The sequence below is a fragment of the Oncorhynchus clarkii genome, chromosome 4 (assembly GCF_045791955.1).
Source record: "Oncorhynchus clarkii lewisi isolate Uvic-CL-2024 chromosome 4, UVic_Ocla_1.0, whole genome shotgun sequence".
In the NCBI taxonomy this organism is placed as follows: Eukaryota; Metazoa; Chordata; class Actinopteri; order Salmoniformes; family Salmonidae; genus Oncorhynchus; species Oncorhynchus clarkii.
In genome coordinates, this window is record NC_092150.1 from 50,707,352 (window position 1) to 50,732,667 (window position 25,316).

The 25,316-nt window shown below is 41.1% G+C and overlaps 1 protein-coding gene across 2 annotated transcripts in view; it reads left to right on the forward strand.

Moving 5' to 3' along the window:
* Nucleotides 1–20,429: 20,429 nt before the first annotated feature.
* Nucleotides 20,430–25,316, forward strand: part of LOC139406914 (vitellogenin 3, phosvitinless) — a 42,416-nt gene continuing 37,529 nt past the window's right edge. Inside the window, exons 1-11 of one of the 2 annotated variants that reach the window (XM_071150073.1) lie at nt 20,430–20,590; nt 20,683–20,703; nt 20,807–20,958; nt 21,189–21,440; nt 21,555–21,716; nt 21,871–22,019; nt 22,637–22,787; nt 22,935–23,092; nt 24,209–24,374; nt 24,733–24,864; nt 25,095–25,313. In XM_071150073.1, the coding sequence (XP_071006174.1) occupies nt 20,551–20,590; nt 20,683–20,703; nt 20,807–20,958; nt 21,189–21,440; nt 21,555–21,716; nt 21,871–22,019; nt 22,637–22,787; nt 22,935–23,092; nt 24,209–24,374; nt 24,733–24,864; nt 25,095–25,313 (1,602 nt within the window). In that variant the 5' untranslated portion in view covers nt 20,430–20,550. The remainder of the gene's footprint in view (nt 20,591–20,682; nt 20,704–20,806; nt 20,959–21,188; nt 21,441–21,554; nt 21,717–21,870; nt 22,020–22,636; nt 22,788–22,934; nt 23,093–24,208; nt 24,375–24,732; nt 24,865–25,094; nt 25,314–25,316) is intronic. The other variant, XM_071150074.1, reaches the window with a different exon arrangement.

Consider the following 25,316-nt stretch of genomic DNA (forward strand, 5'->3'; position numbering starts at 1 on the left):
TTGACCAAACAGTTCTATTTTTCTTTTATCACACCAGAGGACATGTCTCCAAAAAGTACGATCTTTGTCCCCGTGTGCAGTTGCAAACCGTAGTCTGCCTTTTTTATGGCGGTTTTGGAGCAGTGCTATCTTCCTTGCTGAGAAGCCTTTCAGGTTATGTCGATAGGACTCGTTTTACTGTGGATATAGATACTTTTGTACCTGTTTCCTCCAGCATCTATAAAAGGTCCTTTGCTGTTGTTCAAGGATTTATTTGGACATTTGCACCAAATTACATTCATCTCTAGGATGAACAATGCCACTGGCTCCATGCTAGATAAAGCCCCGCCTTATCTCAGCTCACTGGTCTCCATAGCAGCACCCACCCGTAGCACGCGCTCCAGCAGGTATATTTCACTGGTCACCCCCAAAGCCAATTTCCCCTTTGGTCACCTTTCCTTCCAGTTCTCTGCTGCCAACGACTGGAACGAATTGCAAAAATCACTGAAGCTGGAGACTCATATCTCCCTCGCTAACTTTAAGCACCAGCTGTCAGAGCAGCAAACAGATCATTGCACCTGTACATAGCCCACCTGTCAATAGCCCATCCCACTACTTCATTCCCAAATTGTTTGTTTTTTTGCTCCTTTGCACATTCATCTTCTGCACATCTATCACTATCACTAATTGCTAAATTATAATTACTTTGCCACTACATCCTATTTATTGCCTTGTCTCCCTAATCTTACCTCATTAGCACACACTGTATTTAAACTTTTCAATTGTGTTATTGACTGTACATTTGTTTATTCCATGCGTAACTCCGTGTTGTTGTTTGTGTCGCACTGCTTTTGTTTATCTTGGTCAGGTCACAGTTGTAAATGAGAACTTGTTCTCAACTGCCCTGTAAAGGTAAAATAAAAAAATAAAAGGAGACAACGTGTTTCCTTCCTGAGTGGTATGACGGCTGCGTGGTCCCATGGTATTTCTACTTGTGTACTATTGTTTGTACAGATGAACATGGAACCTTCAGGCGTTTTGAAATTGCTCCCAAGGATGAACTAGACTTGTGGAGGTCTACATGTCAAGCAAAGAGGCACTGAGTTTGAAGATAGGCCTTGAAATACATCCACAGGTACACCTTCAATTGACTCAAATGATGTCAATTAGCCTATCAGAAGCTTCTAAAGACATGAAATAATTTTCTGGAATTTTCCAAGCTTTTTAAAGGCACAGTCAACTTAGTGTATGTTACTTCTGACCAACTGGAATTATGATACAGTGAATAATATTTGAAATAATCAGTCTGTAAACAATTATTGGAAAAATGATTTTGTGTCATGCACAAAGTAGATGTCCTAAACAATAGTTTGTGAAATGTGTGGAGTGGTTGAAAAACAAGTTTTAATGACTCCAACCTAAGTGTATGTAAACTTCCGACTTCAACTGTATTATTCAGATACTGACTGTTAGCACTTGGTGGTCTCTAGCAGCTTTCAACGAGAATAGTCTTCAGGTGAGTCAGATGAACCTGTAGCCATATTACTTCAACAATATTTAACATGAGATTCTCTCTAAGTTTTACAGGAATGTGGTTCTGAATATAGACCGCAACACCGCCCCCATTGGCATTTCTGTCTTTTCTGTAGATCTTATAAACATGTATTGCTACCAAAGTATCATCAAAGTTATTATCTAAGTGAGTTTTAGAGATAGTCATAATATGAATGTCATCTGTTGCTAGCAAGTTATTGATTTCATTAACCGTGTTTCTTAGGCTACATATGTTAATGAGGCTATTTTAGGCCCTATTCTGCAATGCTTAAATGTTTGTATTGTTTTACTGGGAAGCTTATCAGAAGTAAACATGCTCATGCTATTCATATTTGAGCTGATAGTGCAGGGTGAGCTGCACACAGTGGACTTCCTTCTAGGGCATACCGCCACAGTGCTAACTGTATGACTCTGGTTCATAGGCACGTAATTACTGCATACAATTGCTGTAGGGTCAACAGCAGCATTTTCACTTTTGAATGAATAGCATGCCCAGAGTGAACTGCCTCCTACTCTGTCCCAGATGCTAATATATGCATAGTATTAGTAGTATTGGATAGAAACCACTCTGAAGTTTTGAAAACTGTTTGAATGATGTCTGTGAGTATAACAGAACTCATATGGCAGGCGAAAACCTGAGAAAAATCCAACCAGGAAGTGGGACATCTGAGGTTTGTAGTTTTTCAAAGCTTTGCCTACCGAGTACACATTGAGTTATGGATTATGGAGGTTGTACTTCCTAGGACTTCTACCAGATGTCAACTGTCTTTTGAAAGTTGAATGAGGATTCTACTATAAAGGAGGGGCTCATGAGACCTGTTTTTGTCAGCTGTCTGGCAGAGAGCCTCGGTCTCATGATGTGCGCTCCCGACAGAGCTACCTCGCGTCCAGTTCTTTTTCTGAAGACAGGAATTCTCCGGTTGGAACATTATTGAAGTTTTATGTTAAAAACATCCTAGCGATTTATTCCATACATCGTTTGACATGTTTCTAAAGGACTGTAACGCAACTTTTCAAGTTTTTGTCTGGATGCAATGCTCGCGCCTCATGAAGATGGATTACTGGGCTGAACACGCTAACAACAAGTGGCTATTTGGACAAAAATGATGGAACTTTATGGAACAAATCAGTAATTTATTGTCAAACTGGGATTCCTGGGAGTGCCTTCTGATGAAGATCATCAAAGGTAAGTGAATATTTATGGTGTTGTTTATAACTTATATAACTCCAAAATGGCAGATATTCCTCTGGCTGTTTTGGGTTCTCAGATTATGGTTTTTCCGTAAAGTTTTTTTGAAATCTTTAATTCTGTGAATAACACTAGTATCTTTTATCAATGTTTATTATGAGAATTTCTGCTAAAATCACCGGATGTTTGACATCTGACCTCAGCAGTGATACCAACCCTAATTATGCCATTAGCGAAAAAACAGCCAAAATTGTGAACGCTCTCCAAAATCAACCATCAAACTCAGGCTTTGTGACGGTTCTCCCCAATTTTGCACTGATATATCGCCATAAAAATGTGGCATCGGTCCAATACCACAGTGCACAGCTGAAGCACGTGCCAGACATGGCTAACATGAGGGGACAGGTGGAGAGAACTGAGCAACTATTGACAAAAGCAGGAAATTAAAACATTCTGCTAGTCGAGGCATTTGAAATCTGAACAATTAAAAGTAATTGCAAATACTTATGACGATGAACGAGCACAAACTCTTCAACAAAATTGTTGTCTCCAGGAACAACTCAATTTAGCCAAAACTATATAGGAGGAAGTCCACTCCAAACTAGATAAATCTGTTGAGTTATCTACAAACAGGAGCGCACAATTTGATAACATGAAGGCAGTTTTGTTGAATGTTACTCAGAGTAACAATGTTCTACTCCAAATTCTGCAGACCAAGACGATCAGTTGATGAACACAATGTCTAAGTTGGATGACAAATCAGCAGAACTCATTGAAGTCGCTGACCAAATGAATGATGAGAGAACTCAGGTGATGAAGATGGAAATCCTGATTTCCAAGCAAGCGGAAGAAATCTCATCACTGAATCTCTCGCTCCGTACTCAAGACCTTTATCTGCAAACCATGACAGAAAGTTTGAGACCAAAAGGAGCAAGTGCGCCACTCACGTGTCAAAAATCAGTCCTCTAAGCGCTCAAGTGGACTCTGCAATGCAGCAGAATACCACCCTTAGGTACCATCTGGAGGAAGTCCAGAATGGTAATGCTCTACAGCGTGACTATCCATCCAAGCAACCCGAGCCTAGTACTCAAAGGAGTCAAGACGATACGTTACAGACATTGCCTCCATCATGTGTCCCTCAGTCTTCTCCTCTTGGCCATTCGGCACTGAGTAATATGGCGCCTCTTGGCCTTTCGGCCCCACTTTCCCCACAGGATGAAGCCAACCCTCTCCGCCCGCTTGACGCGGAATACCTTAACAAACATGTCAAGAATTTCCCCACCATTGACCCCATTCCAGGTCAGCCAAATGATACTGAGACGTTCCTAGCTGACATAGAGGACGCGTTTGATGGCTACCTAAACGCTACGGGATCTGACAGGGTTTACTTGCTGAAGCGAACGTGGAATAGACACGTGACAAGGTTCATTCGCCTACAACAGCAACACGTGCTAAATGACTACGCTAAACTTGCCATAGCTTTGAAATTAGAATTCAGTGGTTCTGCAACTCGCAAACACGATAGCTCACTGGCTAACACTGTCAAACAAGCTCGGAATGAACACCCACACTTACTATCATAGGCTTTGTTCAGCTTACTTTGGCCTACTCACTGAAACAGGCATGGAAGACCTGTTACCATTTTAACAAATGTTCCTGTCGAACATGTATCCCACCTTCATTACCTACTTGGGCCCTGCAGCCCATGTTGGCTTGCCTATCTTACAACTCAGAGAGCTTGCAAGGACAGCTTTTGAGGAATCAAAAGCTCGCAACGCTAAGAGCCCTGATCACTCGGTTTTGAAGTTTGACCAGGAGGGCTCACTCCAGTCAGAGGGTGCATTATTGGGGATTGGAGCGTTAAGAGATGATGCACAACAACAGTTTCTACCACGAAACCATGATTCCAATAACCTCAGTGGTCGAAATAACTGTAAAGTACTTCACCATCAAAATGACTACCGCTACAATCGACCTGTTCTCTAAGTTCCTGCACCCAACCCACACAAAGTGTCAGAGCACAAGGGTAACAAAGGGTTGAAGGATGATCAAAATGTAGACCAATGTTCTTCAGAAGCACCACTACATGAAGAACTAAAGCGATAAACATTTGGGAAAAGGGTAAAAGATAAGTCACAAGGACAAGACAGGGAATTACCGGACACCAGGTCCGCAGGAATATTGCCACTCCTATTTGTCATATCTTCAATCAAAGTCTACTAGACTAAGTGTGTGCCCTCAGGCCTGGAGGGAAGCAAAACTGTGTTTTACCAGATAAATGTAACCTTTATTTAACTAGGCATTTTACAGTAAACAAATTGACAACAGGCTTTCAGCACGCTAATAGGAAAGGACATTCAACAAGCACAGCAATTACTCAAATGATTGGCCGAGAGAAATTTATGATAAAAAGATTGTGGGGGCTGTGTTAGACTTCAATGCGGCTTTTGACATTGATCATAGACTGCTGCTGGAAAAACGTACAGGATGTGTTATGGCTTTACACCCCTTGCTATAGTATGGATAAAGACTTACCTGTATACCAGAACACAGAGGGTGTTCTTTAATGGTAGCCTCTCCAGCATAATCCAGGTAGAAACACCTGTCTAGACCACTTACTTGTTTCAATCTTTACAAATGACATGGCACTGGCTTTGATTAAAACCAGTGTGTCTATGTATGCAGATGACAACACTATACAAGTCAGCTAGTGTAGTGGCCTGAGGGAACACAATGTGTTGTGAAAAGGGTTATGAAATGTCATGTCATATTTTAAATTGTATATAACTGCCTTAATGTCGCTGGACCCCAGGAAGAGTAACTGCTGCCTTGGCACCAGCTAATGGGGAACCTTAATAAATACAAACTGGACAGTTTTATTTCCCTCTCTACATTCAAAGACTCAATCATGGATACTCTTACTGACATTTGTGGCTGCTTCGTGTGATATATTGTTGTCTCTAACTTTTTGTCCTTTGTGCTGTTGTCTGTGCCTAACAATGTTGGCACCACATTTGTGTTGCTACCATGTTGTTGTCATGTTGTGTTGATACCATGCTGTGTTGTCATGTGTTGCAGCCATAATGTCTTAGGTCTCTCTTTATCATCATCATCATCATGGGTGGTTGTGATACAGCCACCTCTAGCACTGAGTTGCAGTGCCTTAGACTGCTGTGCCACTTGGGAGCCCATCTAGATAGCCAATACATCTCTAGATAGCCAATACATCTCTGCTAGGCAGGAACTTAATGGTTCCTCTCACTGGTGTAGTCATAGCCCTGCCTGATACTAGAACCTTTGTGGGCATGGACGTGTATGTGTGAGATAGGACTGTAGTAGGAGAGTTGTTGTGGTGGCACTCTCTGGCCCCCCTCACATAGGTTTCTTCTAACTTCATCTGTTGACTTGACCTCGAGACGCATTCCTCGCTCCTCCCTATTTCTGCAGCTGGCCTGCCTTATCAGAGACTAACTATTTCCCTTCGCCTCCCTCATTAGAAACATGGAACAGAGTATGAACTTTCTGCACTTAGGGACTGGGTGTATGGAAAGTTACTATCTCCCCTTCATTGACCCCATCATGTAAAGTAATCAATAAGTTCTAGTATGGTAACATGAATAAGTATTTTTCAAGCTAGATTCCAACAAAATGTATTCATTTTCCGTCCTGTGGCCTTCACTAAGTAAGTTCCTAGGCAAATTTCATAATAAAACTCTTTATGATGGTTTTTATACCTTACATATCTCATCAGGCCTTATTTTGAGGCCTAGATTTACACAAATCCAGTGGCCTGAAACTCATGGTTTTACAGCCCACATCAGGCCTGCAAGTAGGGTTGCACAATTCCAATTTTACCTAAATGCATTGGTTAAAAAAAAAAAACATTTTTGGAGGATTTCCAGGAATCTCCCATCCGGGATTTCTAGAAAACTTGGAAAATGCACCAGAATTTTACAATCCTGCTTGCAAAGTGATATATATTCCTATTGGAATCCAGCCAGAGTCAGGATATCCAATAGTTGGAATTGTTATTCACCCATAACCTGCATGCAATAATGAGGCCAGGGTTTGGAACAGCGTGAGGAGACTGCCTAAGACATTTAAACTGGAACAACCATTTCAGTAACTGATGCAAAAAATCGAACTAAATGATTGGATTCGTTCAGAAAACTATGATTTATCTTGGTGTAGCATAATATCAATCAATCACTCAATGTACATGCAAAAGCACATATATTAAAAACTACCTGCTGTAGAGCGTGCTGGGTAAAAAATATTTTTTTTTATCATAACTTTAAAAAATAGAGTTGATGTGACTTCTCGTTTCGTTTTGAGTCAGTACCATAAACATTTTAAGTAAATATTACTTTTCGTTGACTTTGAGTTCAACTTACTAGAAGTATTTCAGTTAAGAATACTTTGGAGTTTACGGTGTAGTTTCCTCAAGTGCCTGCTGACCAGAAATGCTGGTATGGGGCAGGCTACTGTCAATTTGGGATCTAACATTTTCAATATTTTCTGTAAAGAATTGTAAAAACAGGGAATGCAAGCATGTCATTGTAATTTGTCATCAGATCATCAGTTTACATGCCTCAAATGTACATTCAACCTTTCTAAGTTAACTTTTTAAAGCACAAGTGTGGTAATTTAACCAGGGTCATACACTGGCAGACAATCTATTATTGGTTTTAACTGGTGCCACTGAATCTAAAGTAGCCTGACATATGTCATTGGAACTGTTCAACAAATCATTGTTGTGAAGACAAAGAACAGGATCAGTGGTAGGGGATAGAAAAGCATTCATAAATTTACTAGCAGTTGTCGAGTTAATGATGCGAGAGTGAGTGGGGACAGACACATTTTTAGGAGGTAGAGGAAGGAGAAAGCATTTTAATTAAGTCTACCCCCTCCTTTTTCGAACATTCTGTTAAAAATCGCGCAACTTTTCAGCGTCCTGCTACTCATGCCAGGAATATAGTATATGCATATGATTAGTATGTGTAGATAGAAAACACTCTGAAGTTTCTAAAACTGGTTAAATCACGGCTGTGACTACAACAGATCGTGTGTTTCATTGAAAAGCGCAAGAAAAACTGCTCTCTGAAAGCTAAAAATTATTTCCATGCGTCACTTTCATGGGTTGTTAAAAGGGCACAAAATTAATTACCTGCATGCAATTCCTACAGATTCCACACGATGTCGCCATTGTCGTCATTTTCAAGGGACTTTTTTCTTGGTAAATCCAACTAACTGGATTCCATTTCTTCCGGTCTCCACCAGGATGTTTTGAATGTGCACATTGGCAGCCATTGATTTGAAAACGAGGAGCTATTGAATATACATCGCCCTGTAATCATTTTGATAGATTATAAACGTTTACTAATACCTAAAGTTGGATTACAAAAGTATTTCGAAGTGTTTTGTGAAAGTTTATCGTCGACTTTTTTAATTTTAAAAAATGACGCAGCGTTTAAAAACGATGTTTTTTTCTGAATGACACAGCTTCCATAGAAAGCTATTTTGGGTATATATGGACCGATTTAAACGAAAAAAATACCCAATAGTGATGTTTATGGGGCATATAGGAGTGCCAAGAAAGAAGCTTGTCAAAGGTAATGAATGTTTTATATTTCATTTCTGCGTTTTGTGTAGCGCCGGCTAAGCTATATCTTTGTTTACATCGCATTCAGGCATTTTGGGGTGTTGCATGCTATCAGATAATAGCTTCTCATGCTTTCGCCGAAAAGCATTTTAAAAATCTGACTCGTTGGCTAGATTCACAACGAGTGTAGCTTTAATTCAATACCCTGCATGTGAATTTTGATGAAGGTTTGAGTTTTAACGAGTACATTTAGCATTTAGCGTAGCGCATTTGCATTTCCAGGTGTCTACTTGAGACATCTGCGTCTCAAGTAGGAGCAAGAAGTTAAAAACAATACTGAGATGGTCAGAGACACACGCGTCAATGATTTCCAAGTTATCAATATTCAGACTATAGGACAGCATGAGATCAAGAGTATGGCCTTTGTTGTGTGTAAGCCCTGTGGCATGTAGCACAAAGTTAAAGGATTCTAACAGGTTAATAAACTCCCCAGCTGGTAGCATTGTTTGGGCAACACATTGTTTAGATCTCCAAGAATAACAACCCTGTTATATTCAGGAGTAACCAAAGAAATCATGTCAGAAAATTCTGCAAATAACAAAATATTAGGTTAAGGAAGGTGGAAGAAAACAATATACAATGTGGGCTGTTTCTTGTTCAAGCTAAACACAAGGCTCTCAAATTAGGAAAATTCACAACATGACACAGGGCCACATATAAACTTGTCTCTATGAATGACAGCTACCCCACCACCATGGCCAGACGGTCTGGATTCCTGTAGATAAGAAAAGGCTGGAGGGGTAGTTTAATTTAGAGAACTAAAATCCTCGTTTTAAGGCAAGTCTCATTTAGCATGAAAATATCAATGTCACTGGAAATAATAAAATCACTGCATATGAACAACTTATTTTTTATAGATCTTACATTCAATAAACCAAACTTGACATGGATAGCTGCTGTATTTACAGAGGTATTCAGGGGAGGTAAAGGAACATAAATTAACCGCACCACGGAACAAAATATGCATTCCATGTCCTCTGTTGCTAATTATGACAGGGAGGACTGGAACACTACCAGACACAGGCTGTTTATGTCTTTAATTTCCCCCCAAAAACACCCTGTTTTGCTTTTTACTTTTAGATATTGATGAATGCAAGAACAGCCAAATCTGTGGACCATTTTCACGTTGCCACAATACAAATGGTTCTTTCTTTTGCAGCTGCCAAATATATTTGTATCTCTACTTGAGGCACTAAGAATGGAATGGAAGAATGGAATAGTATGTAAAAGTAAGCATCTGGATGCAAATCTGCATGAACTATCGGTGAATTGATAGTTTTGAAAATAAAGGTTTTGAGGGAAATGGGAGGATACAATATGCTAATTATTTGAGGTTACCATATAATATAACATATTTTCTGAGAGTTAATAAAAAATTGTGAGGAGTGTTATCATAATTATATTTTAAAACTTAAATATGTAACAATTTTAGTATGTCCTGGTGATATAGTAAAAAAACTGCAGTTTTGAGGTTACTCTGGTCGACTGTCAAATTAGTATGTTGATTCATATGTTTTGCAGAGCATCCCCAGAAAAATTACCATGACAATATTGTGTGCATAACACAAAGTGTCAATAAACCTCTTGAATATGTAGGTACTCCATAACATGAACTAGGGAAGTAGTACCACTTATAAAAGTATTTATAGGAGGACACTGCCCTCTGATGGTCACTGTCAAGGCATAGATGTATTTTCTTTATAGATATGGTATTCAATTGGTACATAGGTTTGTCAATCAGGATTTCCAGGCATTGGCCTGAACATTTTGTGTGGGCAAATCTTTAATAAGCGTAATGCGCTTATTAAATTGTCAGCTTTGCCTTTAGAACACAATTTTAAATGGACCATCCTATTTCTCCTCTTAGGAGCTTGTTAAAACTTCCAATTGTATATCAGCAACCTTACGAATCCTCAGAGCATGCTGGTGGAGAATGACAGACAGATGTCAGGGGAGCTGTCCTCAGTGGATGTGATCTCCTATGTGAAGGCCCTTTCTCGATCGGCCTCGCTGTTCAGCTGTAGGGAGAATAATCAAACCGCCAAACTGGCCGTGATCAAACCAAGTCTCAGAATAATCTTTATTTCCACTAGCATTGCTATTACTCTTTTTTTTAACTTAATTACATTTGTTATAAAAAAAAGTCAAAAACGGGGAGCCGGCCCAAGCTCCCAACCTCCAGGCCACCAGCCCTCCAAGATCCCCCCCACAGTTCCCCAAAAGCTGCCCCTCAACTATCCAAGACCCCCCACAGTGACCCCCCAGAAAAGATAAATAACTAAAATAATAATAATTCCCCACACCCAATGTACCAACAACCAACAAAAAACAATAATGCAAAAAACATCAAGGACAACAAAAACCATAACAGCAAGTCCAACTGAGTATGTTTGAGTGCATGTATTGCACTATTTACACGTGTGTGTGTGTATTTGTCACATGCACCGAATACAACAAGTGTAGACTTTACCGTGAAATGCTTTTACTTATACAAGCCCTTAACCAACAGTGCAGTTCAAGAAGAAGAAAATATTTACAGAGTAGACTAAAATAAAAAGTAATAATGAAAAGTTACAGAATAAGAATAACAATAACGAGACCATATACAGGGGGCACCGGTTCCATGTCAGTGTGCGGGGGTACATGCTAGTTGAGGTAATCCGTACATGTAGGTGCAGCAGTGTACAAAAGGAAGGGGGGAGTCAATGTAAATTGTCCGGTTGCGAATGAATTGTTCAGCCGTCTTATGGCTTGGGGGTAGAAGCTGTTGAGAAGCCTTTTGGTCCTGGATTTGGCACTCCAGTACCGCTTGCCGTGCGGTAGCAGAGAAAACAGTCTTTAACTTGGGTGACTGGAGAAACTGACAATTTTATGGACTTTCCTCTGACACAGCCTATTATATAGGTCCTGCGCCGTTCGCACTACCCTCTGTAGCTCCTTACGTTCAGATGCCGAGCAGTTGCCATACCAGGCGGTGATGCAACCAATGCTCTCGATGGTGCAGCTGTAGAACCTTTTGAGGATCTGGTGACCCAAATCTTTTCAGTCTCCTGAGGGGGGAAAGGTTTTGTCGTGCCCTCTTCACGACTGCCTTGGTGTGTTTGGACCATGATAGTTCGTTGGTGATGTGGACACCAAGGAACTTGAAACTCTCGACTGTTCTGCGTTATTATTATTCGACCATGCTGGTCATTTATGAACATTTGAACATCTTGACCATGTTCTGTTATAATCTCCACCCGGCACAGCCAGAAGAGGACTGGCCACCCCACATAGCCTGGTTCCTCTCTAGGTTTCTTCCTAGGTTTTGGCCTTTCTAGGGAGTTTTTCCTAGCCACCGTGCTTCTACACCTGCATTGCTTGCTGTTTGGGGTTTTAGGCTGGGTTTCTGTACAGCACTTTGAGATATCAGCTGATGTACGAAGGGCTATATAAAAATACATTTGATTTGATTTGATTTGACCCGCTCCACTACAGCCCCGTCGATGTTAATGGGGGCCTGTTCGGCCCGCCTTTTCCTGTAGTCCATGATCAGCTCCTTCGTCTTGCTCACGTTGAGGAAGAGGTTGTTGTCCTGGCACCACACTGCCAGTGCTCTGACCTCCTCCCTATAGGCCGTCTCATCATTGTCGGTGATCAGGCCTACCACTGTTCTGTTGTCAGCCTAATGTTTACAAACACCTGCACGGCCGCATCAGCCTCAGGCAAACCGGCATTAGCTGTAACAACAGTGCCCCTTAGTGTCATTGAAACATACTTTCTATTATGTTTTATTTGTTATACTTTTACCATCATTCCCAGCAACTATACTCTCCAATTCCACATCCCAACTCTCAGCTTCACTTCCCTCAGCTATTACTATTTTTAGGAGTAGGATACTAAATGTTCTAGGCCTAGGAGTATGTACAGTATATGTCATCATTGTCATCATCACAATATGCATTGTCTCGTTCCTCATAAATTATGTTGTTCTGCCTTCCTTTAGTTTCCACAGTCATTTTTAAATGTGGCAAACAATTTGATTGAGAAGGATGAGTTTGTGTCATTAAACATAATAAAAGTGGAGCAAAACTGTCTCCTGTCATAAAACGGAGGCCACTGTGTTCTAAGGGATCTTCAATGCTGCAGAAATGTTTTGATACCCTTCCCCAGATCTGTGCCTCGACACAATCCTGTCTCGGAGCTCTACGGACAATTCCTTCAACCTCATGGCTTGGTTTTTGTTCTGACATGCACTGTCAACTGTGGGACTGGTGTGTGTCTTTCCAAATAGTGTTAGCACTGAGGTGGTGCCCTAGTAGGAAGTCCACTGTGTGCTCACCTTGCACTAATGAAAATAACCTGAGTATGTCTACCTCTACTAAACTTCCCAGAAAAGTGTTTAAAAAAGCCCACGTTAACATATTAACATATGTAGCTTAAGAAACTAGGGGCTAGCAGGGCTTTACCTAGCAAACACTTATAGATTACCTGGAACCAGTGGGTTTGGCGACGGATATGTAGTGAGGGCCAGTATATGGGGTGGGTAGTATATGGGGCTTTGGTGACAAAATGGATGGCACTTTGATAGACTACATCCAGTTTGCTGAGTAGAGTGTTGGTGGCTATTTGTAAATGACATCGCCGAATTCAAGGATCGGTAGGATAGTCAGTTTTACGAGGGTATGTTTGGCAGCAAGAGTGAAAGAGGCTTTGTTGCGAAATAGGAAGCCGATTCTAGATTTAATTCTGGATTGGAGATGCTTAATGTGAGTCTGGAAGGAGAGTTTACAGTCTAACCAGACACCCAGGTATTTGTAGATGTCCACATATTTTAGGTCAGAACCGCCCCGAGTAGTGATGCTAGTCGGACGGGAGGGTGCAGCAATCGGTTGAAGAGCATGCAATTAGCATTTAAAAGCAGTTGTAGGCCACGGAAGGAGTGTTGTATGGTGTTGAATCTTGTTTGTTTGCACAGTGTCCAAAGAAAGGCCAGATATATACAGAATGGTGTCGTCTGAATAGAGGTGGATCAGAGAATCAGCAGCAGCAAGAGCGACATCATTGATATATACAGAGAAAAGTTGGCCCGAGATCTGAACCCTGCGGCACCCCCATAGAGACTGCCAGAGGTCCGGAAAATAGGCCCTCCGATTTGACACACTGAACTCTATCTGAGAAGTAGTTGGTGGACCAGGCGAGGCAGTCATCTGAGAATCCAATTGAATTTATCACAGGTAGATTCCAATCAAATTTTTTAAATAATGCTGTAAATTAAATAAAGGTGGAAAAATTCAAGGGGTCTGAATACTTTCCCAAGGCACTGTACATAAAACCTTGCTATCATGGAAATAACAACACCTTTCTATTAGTCATATCCCAGTTTAACTATTTACCTATGACCCTGCTTAAACCTAACAACTTGTTTTTTAAATTTGTATGAACAAAAAAAAATCCACTTTATTTGGAATGGCAAGCCAGACAAAATTAAATGGTTCTATTTGTATAATGAATATGATTTCGGAGGGCAGAAATAATTCAATATTAAAGCATTGAACGTCTCACTAAAGGCTTTTGTCATACAAAATCTATGCTTAATTCTTATGGTATAGGGGATGCTTGCGTCCTACTTGGCCAAAAGCCAGGGAAAATGCAGCGTGGCAAATTCAAATAAAATGATATAAAAATCTAACTTTCATTAAATCACACATGTAAGATACTAAATTAAAGCTACACTCGTTGTGAATCCAGCCAACATTTCAGATTTAAAAAGGCATGGCATGTTTTCGCTGTAATAGCTACTGTAAATCGGACAGTGCAGTTATATTAACAATAATTTAAGGTTTCATCCGATATACATATACATTAATATTTAAAATCCATATTATTTATGATTATTTATTTCAATTGTGCACCCTCCAGTTTCACTGGAAGTTGTCCCACTTGCGGGACCACTAGCACATGGGGACCCTTATGTAGACCTAGCCACACCCACATTTGTTCCACGCATCGAAAGGGGTTGGAGGTGAAGGAAAAATAAATCAGTGTTACCAAATATAATAATATGCATTAAAAAAATTTAACTCAGTCATGGGAAGCACAAATAAAACATCAATCAACCAGAAAAACGGATACATTCCTCGAAAAATAAATCCCTAATCAATGCTTGAAATGACCCGAACGGCACAAGAACATCAAGAGGAAAAACGTTTTTAATTTTGTTTGAGCAATACGGTGCATTAAAACTAAAAGTGTCACACCCTGATCTTTCACTTGTCCTTGTGGTTGTCTCCACCCTCCTCCAGGTGTCACCCATCTTCCCCATTATCCCCTGGGTATTTATACCTGTGATTCAGTCTCTGTGCCAGTTCGTCTTGTTTGCCAAGTCAACCAATGGTTTTCTCTTAGCTCCTGTTTTTTCCCGTCTCTCTTTTTCTCGTCCTCCTGGTTTTGATCCTTGCCTGCCTGATCACTCTGCCTGCCACGGACCTCGAGCGTGCCAGCCACCCTGTACCGTTTTGGACTCTGCCCTGGTTACGAACTCTTGCCTGTCCCTGACCTGCTTATCCCTTGGATTATAATAAATACCAGAGCTCAAACCATCTGACTCCTGTGTCTGCATCTGGGTCTCACCTTGTGTCGTTATAAAAAGCAGATTTACCTAGCTCGGTGGAGACCCTAGGAACCTCACGAGTTAACCAATCCTGTGAATGGGTTAGGTAACTCAGGTGTCTATACCTCAACAGCAAAGTTAGATAAGATGGGAGTTTATGAAGTACGGCCTTGTAAACAAAAATAAAGTAATGTAGAGATCTACAGGTCCTTAGCAAAATCCAGCCAACCTTTTGATACAGGATGCAGCGGTGGGTATCAAAACTGTTATCTGTAACAAAACAAAGTGCACTATGATAGATGGCATCCAAAGGTTTAAGAATAGTAGCAGCTGCGCTTTGATAAATAATATCACCATAATCAAGAACATATAAAAAAGTTGACTGAATAATCTGCTTCCTACTGCTTAGAGAGAGGCACGATCTGTTACTGTAGACAAATACAACTTTAAATCTTAGCTTCTTAACCATGGTTTTTAAATGCCAAATCCACATCAATCCAAATGCCTAAGACATACACTGTGTCTACAAAACATTAGGAACACCTTCCTAATATTGAATTGCACCCCCTTTTGCCATCAGAACAGCCTCAATTTGTTGAGTATGGACTCTAAAAGGTGTCGAAAGCGTTCCACTGTGATACTGGCCCATGTTGAGTCCGATGCTTCCCACAGTTGTGTCAAATTGGCTGGTAGTGGGTCTCTAAGTTAGCTTGTTCCATCTCATCCCACAGATGCTCAATTGGATTGAGATCTGGTGACTGAGTAGGCCACTGCAGTAAGCTGAATTCACTGTCATGTTCGTGGAACCATTCCTGGACAATCCTAGCCTTCTGGCATGGAGCATTATCCTGCTGAAAAAAGTCTAAATTGCAGATGGATACACAGCTGCCATGATGGGATGCACCTGATTGGCAATGATGTTCAGATATCCTGTGGCATTCAAATGTTGCTCCACTTTTATCAAGGGGTCCAATGTGGCCTTGAAAACACATCATCTAACCAATAGCCTTTAATGTTGACACAAGGCATGATGGATGCATGTACTCATGGGGTTTTCTCCATACCCTAGTCCTCCCATCAGCGTGAAACAGCAGGAACTGGGATTTATCAGACCAGTCAATGTTTTTTGAATTCTCCCGTGTCCACTGGTTTCATTCCTTAGCCCATTGTAACTGTTGTTTTTTGCTGAAAGAAGTGGAACTCTGTAAGGTTGAATGATGCCATACCCTATTCGTGTCAATGTGCGACTAGTTGTGCATTCTTTTATTGGTCTTTGGCCACCAATGTTGTACACAGAATGATGCCGGAGAGGATGGCTGACGTTTTACATGCTCCGAACCAACTGTGCTATTTTGTTAGGTTTTTTTTGCGTTGTTTGTAACTTATTTTGTACATAATGTTGCCGCTACCGTCTCTTATGACCGAAAGGAACTTCTGGATCAGAACAGAAATTACTCACCTCGAACTGGAAGAAGCTTTTTCGTTTAACGAGTTTGACGCGAAGGATATACTACTTTCACGGGAACAGGCCCACATCCTGTCATTACTTGAAGAAAATACGGAGAAAAAGAGGGCGGAGGTCGGGCTGCCTTCTGAGAATTCGTAGGAGAGCGAGTAAACTCCCACTGCCATCCGTTCTATTGGCCAATAAGCAATAAAAATAAAATCGATGACCTACGATCAAGATTATCCAACCATCGGGACATTATTAAAAACTGTAAGATCTTGTGTTTCACTGAGTCGTGGCTGGACGACGACATGGATAATATAGAGCTGGCGGGATTTTCCATGCACCGGCTGAACAGAGAAGCTACGTCTGGTAAGACGAGGGGTGGGGGTGTGTTTATTTGTCGAATAACAGCTGGTGCACAATGTCTAATATTAAAGAAGTCTTGAGGTATTGCTTGCCTGAGGTAGAGTACCTTACGATAATCTGTAGACCACACTGTCTACCAAGAAAGTTCTCATCTATATTATTCATAGCCATCTATATACCAACTCAAACCAATGCTTGCACTAAGACCAACTCTATAAGGCCATAAGCAAACAAAAAAATGCTCATCCGAAAGCGGTGCTCTTAGTGGCCGGGGACTTTAATGCAGGCAAACTTAAAACAGTTTCACCTCACATTTCTACCAGCATGTTAAATGTGCAACCAGAGGAAAGAAAACTCTATACCACCATAACTCCACACACAGATATGCATACAAAGCTCTCCCCGTTCTCATTTGTCAAATCTGACCATAATTCTATCCTCCTGATTCCTGCTTACAAGCAAAAACTAAAGCAGGAAGTACCAGTGACTCGCTCAATACGGAAATGGTCAGATGACCTGGATGCCATGCTACAAGACTGTTTTGCAACCACAGACTGGAAAATGTTCCAGGATTCATCCAATATCATAGAGGAGTATACCACCTCAGTCATTAGCTTCATCAATAAGTGCATCGACGACTTCGTCCCCACAGTGACCGTACGTACATATCCCAACAAGAAGCCATGGATTCCAGGCAACGTCCGCATCGAGCTAAATGCTAGAACCTCCACATTCAAGGAGCTGGACACTAATCCGTACGCATATAAGAAATCCCACTATGCCCTCAGATGAACCATCAAACAAGCAAAGTGTCAATACACGATTAATATTGAATCTTACTACACCGGCTCTGACACTCGTCGGATGTGGCAGGGCTTGAAAACTATTACGGACTACAAAGGGAAACCCGGACACAAGCTGCCCAGTGACGCGAGCCTACCTGCTAAATGCATTTTTTGCTCGCTTCGAGGAAAGCAACACTGAAGAATGCACGAGAGCACCAGCTGTTCTAGATGAGAGTGTGATAACGCTCTCGGTTGCCGATGTGAGCAAGACCTTTAACCTCTCCATTCTTCCATTAACACTCTCCACTCTTCCATTGTCTTCAGAAGTGTGATGGAACAGAGCTCCCTCTCATGTGAACGCGCATGGTCAGAGCATGGTCAGCTCATGGCGGACCTTACTCATTCCCTTCTCCTTCGGCCCCACTTCACAGTAGAATCATCAGACAAGGTTCTAAAGACTGTTGACATCTAGTGGAAGCCTTAGGAAGTGCAACATTAATATATCCCACTGTATCTTCAATTGGAGCTCAGTTGAAAATCAACCAACCTCAGATTTCCCAGATTTCCTGGTTGGATTTTTTTCTCAGGTTTTTGCCTGCCGTATGAGTTCTGTTATACTCACAGGCATCATTCAAACAGTTTTAGAAACTTCAGAGTGTTTTCTATCCAAATCTACTTATAATATGCTTCATGGCTTTATAACAGGCCATTTACTCTGGGCATGCTTTTCATCCGGACGTAAAAAATACTGCCCCCTACCCCAAAGTTAAACAGGTCAACATCACAAAGCCGCGGGGCCAGACAGATTACCAGGACGTGTACTCAAAGCATGTGCTGACCAACTGGCATGCGTATTCACTGAGATTTTTAACCTCTCGCTGACCGAGTCTGCAATACGTACAGGTTTAAGCAGACCACCATAGTCCCTGTGGCTAAGGAAGCGAAGGTAACCTACCAAAATAATTACCGCACCATAGCACTCACGTATGTAGCCATGAAGTGCTTTGAAAGGCTGATCATGGATCATATCAATAACATTATCCCAGAAACCCCAGACCCAGCGTTCAACACCATAGGGCCCACAAAGCTAGTCACTAAGCTAAGTACCATGGAACTAAACACCTCCCTCTGCAACTGGATCCTGGATTTCCTGACGGGCCACCCCCAGGTGGTAAGGGTAGGCAACAACACGTCTGCCACGCTGATCCTCAACTGTGGGGACCTCAGGGGTGTGTACTTAGTCCCCTCCTGTACTCCCTGATCACCCATGACTGCGCGGCCAAACACGACTCAAACACCATCATTAAGTTGGTAAACCTGATCACCAACAATGATGAGACAGCTTATAGGGAGGAGGTCAGAGACCTGGCAGTGTGGTGCCAGGACAACAACCTCTTCCTCAATGTGAGCAAGACAAATGAGCTTATTGTGGACTACAGGAAAAGGCAGGCTGAACATGCCCCCATTAACATTGACAGGGATGTAGTTTCAAGTTCATTGGTGTCCACATCTCCAACAAACGATCACAGTTGAAACACACCAAGACAGTCGTAAAGAGAGCACGACACCACCACCTCAGGAGACTGAAAAGATTTGACATAGGTTCCCAGATCCTCAAAACCTTCTACAGCTGCAACATCGAGAGCATCCTGACCGGTTGCATCACTGCCTGGTATGGCAACTGCTCGGCATCTGACCATAAGGCGTTACAGAGGGTAGTGCGTACGGCTCTGCTACCACACAGCAAGTGGTACCAGAGCGCCAAGTCTTGGACCAAAAGGCTCCTTAACAGCTTCTACCCCCAAGCCATAAGACTGCTTAACAATTAAACAAATGACCACTGGACTATTTACATTGACCCCCCTCCATTTGTTTTGTACACTGCTGTTACTCGATGTTTATTATCTACGCATAGTTACTTCACCCCCACCTACATGTATAAATTACCTCGACTAACCTGTACCCCCGCACATTGACTCGGTACCGGTACCCCTTGTATATAGGCTCATTATTGTTATTTAATTTTGTTACTTTTTATTTATTTTTTACTTTAGTTTATTTGGTAAATATTTTCTTAACTCTTCTTCAACTGCACTGTTGGTTAAGGGCTTGTGAGTAAGCATGTAAGGTCTACACTTGTTGTATTTGGTGCATGTGACAAATAGAGTTTGATTTGATTTGATTTTGACTGTCAGTTGAGTAACTGTAGCCCGTCTGTTGCTCTGCAAAATTTGTGTCAGTCCTTTATCCTCTTTCATCAATGACCCGTTTTCGACAACTGGCCTGAAATTGTCTGGATGTCCTTTGGATGGTTGACCATTCTTGATACAAAGAGGAAACTGTTGAGCGTGAAAAAACGCTGCACCTGGTATCTACCAGCATACCCTGTTCAAATGCACTTAAATATTTAGTCGTACCCATCCACCCTCTGAATTGCACACAAGCACAATCCATGTCTCAATTTTATCAAGGCTTAAAAAGCCTCCTTTAAACCTGTCTCCTCCCCTTCATTACACTGATTGAAGTGGAATTAATATCAATAAGGGATCATAGCTTTCACCTGGTTAGTCTATGTCATGGAAAGCACAGGTGTTCCTAATGTTGTGTACATCCTGTGAATATATTATTTGTGCAAGCAGCACACTTTGTGCATTCAAATAAGGTCAAAGATGTTGAATTTTAAACAATTCTTTGTAATGTGAGTTTCACAAAGCACTGATTATTAGTGTCCATTTTAGATCACTGTTTATTTTTCCTGAAATGTCCTCCTTTTCCATGTCATACTGACCACTGTCAACGTCACTGGTTACACTCGTCTGACATACCTTTGCCCCCTTGTTACTTTATGCCCCTCATTGATGCCAAAGATGTGCTGTGCAGACACTGGGTCATGTACTTGTTTAGTCATTGAGAACACAGCATTGCATATAAAAGGAAACGTTGAGCTGCAGGATCCCACTCCTGGATTTCACCATGTGGGGGTTCCTTCTTTGTCACCTTGTGGCCTTGGCCGGTAAGTGTGCAGAGAAACAGAAATATGGAAATTATTTTTAATTAGCTACTTATGACAATTTTTTAAATTATTTTTTCATTTTTTCATTTCAGCATGTGCCCATATCAGTTATGGTGAGTTCTTTATCAAGTGTTTTGAAATGTATCATTTAAAACTAACCCTACATTCAAATTAGCATGTTTTCATGAATAATTATATATCAATGATGTATTGTAGAGCCTGGCTTGAACCCTAAGAAAACCTATGAGTACAGATATGAGGGAATGGTGAATATTGGGCGTGGCATGCCAAACCTTGTAGAGTCTGGTGTGAGACTTGTGTGCAAAGTCAAGATCATTGGTGTGTCTGCACAAACATTCCTTCTCCGGGTATGCATTCAATTAAAATTACCAATGCAATGTACTTCATAGACCTTTACCTAATTTTTCAGAAGAGAAATATACTGCATGTGTTATTTTAAGGATCTACGTTTCTTTTGATGAACATAAAATGTGTCAATATCCTGGGAATTTAAACAAACTCCTTTGAAAAACGTTTTTTAATCGTAAATAAGCAATTCATTCTACCTGGTGATCCAATTATATTTTCTTGTTTTAAGGTTTCAAACTTGAACTTCGAGGAGTTCAATGGCATCCCAGGGAAGAATGCATTTGATGCCTCACCAAAGCTTACCAAACGGATTGCTGCCGAGCTCAGCAAACCCTTCATGTTCGAGTACGCCAAGGGACGGGTTGGTGACATTCGCACCTCTGCTGAAATATCTGACACCATCGTCAATATTGTGAGAGGCATACTTGGGTTCTTCCAAGTCACAGTCAAGACCACCCAAAGAGTGTATGAGCTTGAGGAGGTAACTAAAACAGGTTTTACATAAACAATGCTTATGTTATATTGCATTTTCATCTGTAAAGAAATTGCAGAGAGCACTGTTAATGTGAGGTTTATTCTATGTATTTGTTATCAGTTCGGGATCCATGGATTGTGCCAGAGTACGTATGCCAATGAGGAGGATGCCAACTCCCAAGAATTGTCGGTCACCCAAATTGTTGACATTAATAACTGCAAAAAAAAGGCAGCCATTTACAGAGGAATGGCACTTGCTGTCGACAACAAACTTTCCAAAGAGGTTTGTCTTTCCAATCCATAGACCTATATGTGAACATGCACAATTCTATTTAAACGAGTATACAGTGCCAACACTACAGAGACCATCGAGGTAAATAGTATACTTTAACAGTCACTCACTTCCAATAATTTTTGTATTATTTTATGTCATCTAGAGAGGCGACTCCGTCATTTCAACAGTGAGATATGTCTACACAGTGAAACCAACAGTTGACGGAGGCCTGATCAAGAAGGCTCATGCATTGGAGCGCCAGCATTTCTCCCCATTCAACGTGAAAGGGGGGAACTCCAAACTGCAAGCCACGTATGACAAATCTCATTGTTTTCTTTCATTTCACTATATAAAATTGGGTGTCTGAAAATGAGAACCACCTTGTAGTTGGAGGACTTGAAAGAGATGACACGGTTAGAGGCGTAATGACTAAACACCAACATACAGAATAATAGGTGAATGTGGTTTATTTGCCATGTACACACTAAGGATGCGTTTACACAGGCAGCCCAACTCTGATAATTGATGAAATCCACAAATTGTTTTTTTGACCAATAAGATCTTTTGCCAATAATTGAGCAAACAATAACAATTGGGCTTCCGTAGTGAAAACACAGCCTAACACTAAATTATGTGAAGGAATGTCCAGGAGGAGATGTCCAGAGACGAGTTATAGGGCTGCGATTACACAGGCAGCCCAATTCAGATTTCTTGCCCGATTATTGGCAAAACAGCTGATCTAATTGGTCAAAATAAAAAATGTGTGATAAAAAAGATAAGAATTTGGCTCCCTGTAAACGCAGCCTTAGATGAAGTGCAGCGAAGAGGTTCACTGAGAGGTTCTCAGTCTTGGGGCTATAGTGAGGCATACTCACCAGGATGCCAAAGTTTGTATGTGTTAGATGCTATTCTTGTTGACTCTCCTTTAGGAAAGAGCTTGTGCTGCTCAGTGTAACTGACACAGTGGTGACCCCTGCTGTTGGTCCCATGATTAGCCGAGGGAATCTAGTTTACAAGTTTGAGAAAGTGTTGGCCCAAATCCCCATTTTGATGAAGAAGTTGGATGATCCAGTGCCCAAGGTAAAGAACAGGGTATCAATAATACTCAAAACTTGCTCTAAAAATGTTTTTTTCCTCACCCTGTCATGAAAATGTTTATGGCTCATGATTATTTACTGCTAACATGTGATATGCCTCAAACAAATGCAACCACATTGTTGTTCACAGATTGCAGACATGATCAAACGTTTGGCCCAAGCGAACATCTACCAGACGGACAGTGCAACAAGTGAGGATGTTGTTGTTCTTTTCCAACTCCTGCGTGTGACATCGCTAGAAAACCACGAGGTTCTGTGGAAACAGCTCTCAGGGAATGATGAACACAGGTGCATATTCATGTTTATTTAATTTATAATCAAATGTATATGTTTTACTGTATGTAAACAATCGTTCAAAAGTTTGGGGTCACCTAGAAATGTCCTTGTTTTTTGTCCATTACAATTACATCAAATTAATCAGAATTACAGTGCAGACATTGTTAATGTTGTAAATGACTATTGTAGCTGGAACTCTGGGATGCTGGCCTTCTAGGCAGAGTTCCTCTGTCCAGTGTCTGTGTTCTTTTGCCTATCTTAATCTTTTATTTTTATTGGCCAGTCTGAGATATGGCTTTTTCTTTGCAACTCTGCCTAGAAGGCCAGCATCCCGGAGTCGCCTCTTCACTGTTAACATTGAGACTGGTGTTTTGTGGGTACTATTTAATGACGCTGCCAGTTGAGGACTTGTGAGGTCTCTGTTTCTCAAACTAGACACCGCAATATACTTGTCCTCCCGCTCAGTTGTGCACCGGGGTCTCCCACTGCTCTTTCTGTTCTAGTTAGAGACAGTTTGCTTTGTTCTGTGAAGGGGGAGGTACACAGCGTTGTACGAGATCTTCAATTTCTTGGCAATTTCTCGCATGGAATAGCCTGACAAGTTTCAGAAGAAAGGTCTTTGTTTCTGGCCATTTTGAGCCTGTAATCAATCCCACAAATGCTGATGCTCCAGATACTCAACTAGTCTAAATAAGACCAGTTTAATATCTTCTTTAATCAGAACAACAGTTTTTAGCTATGCTAACATAATAGCAAACAGGTTCTCTAATGATCAACTAGCCTTCTAAAATGATAATGGGCCTCTGAATGCCTATGTAGATATTCCATTAAAAATATACCGTTCCCAGCTACAATAGTCATTTACAACATTAACAATGTCTATACTGTATTTCTGATCATTTTTTTGTTATTTTAATGGACAAAAAAATGTGTTTTTCAAACAAGGACATTTCTAAGTGGCCTCAAACTTTTGAACGGTAGTGTGTGTATATATAGGCATATTTTTATATTAATTTAAACATTCTATGGTTTCCATGGTAAACATTTCTATTTTAAGTGTAATATTTCAAAGGATTGCCTATGTTTGCTACAAAGTTTTTTTAAATTGTCATCCTTCTCTCTTGTCAGACGGTGGCTTTTGGACACGATTGTTGAAGTTGCAGATGCAAGAGTCCTCAAATTCCTGAAGAACAGATTCAAAGCCGGTGATGTATCAGCCAACGAGGCTGGACAAACACTTCTGATCGCATTTAATCATTTAGCAGCAGAGACTGACTTGATGGAGATGGCCAAGGTGATTGTCTTGGTTGTTTAAATTGCATATGTTCATAAGAACTGTGGTTGGGGTGTTCGTATACTTTAGTTGAACTTTACTCAGAAGTATGCTGGTATGACATAGTACACATGGCATATCACTCCCACTGTCTGGCTACTGTAAAACATGGAACTGGAATCCCACTGTACTAATACACAGACTGGATTTTAGCATAATGATCACTACATTACAGGAGGTATTATTGTTATACAGTAGAAAGACAAAGAGTGCATTGTCCCTACATGGGCTTATGGGCCATTTAACATTTCTTTTTACACTAGATGACAAAATCATGTGATGTGTTCAGAGTGATTCATAATCAATCGTCCCTCTGTAGGAGTTTCTGTCCATGCCCTTCAGTAAGTCCCACCCAATGCTGTGGAACACTGTGGTGTTGTCCTATGGATCACTGGTCTATAGGTACTGTACCTATGAGTATGGTCGGTCTTGCCCGGCGGCAGTTGTTCAGGTAATTGGCTCAATTACCATTGCATTACTTACTGGTAAAGAAACCAAATGCATAATCTATGTTCCAGTTTATTATGGTTATATGGCAGAAGTTGGTATTGTGAATGTTATGACTACTGCTACGATAATCTTGTGTAGTTTTGCTGTTGTTCAGACTCTTTCTGAATAGATATTAGCTGCAAATCACTGCAGATTACAGAATTCAAGATGTGACACGTCCGTCTCAAACAGCCCCTGTTGGACCTGGTGATCGATGGCCTGAAGAGAAACAATGAATTCGACATGGTGCTAGCCCTGAAGGCCATTGGGAATGCAGGCCACCCATCCAGCATTAAGACCATCAGGCGCTTCCTCCCCGGAGTGTCTGCCGCTCCTGTGACACTCCCAGCCCGTGTGCTAAGTGCAGCCGTGCAGTCTCTGAGACACCTGGCAGTCAGAGACCCCCACAGCGTT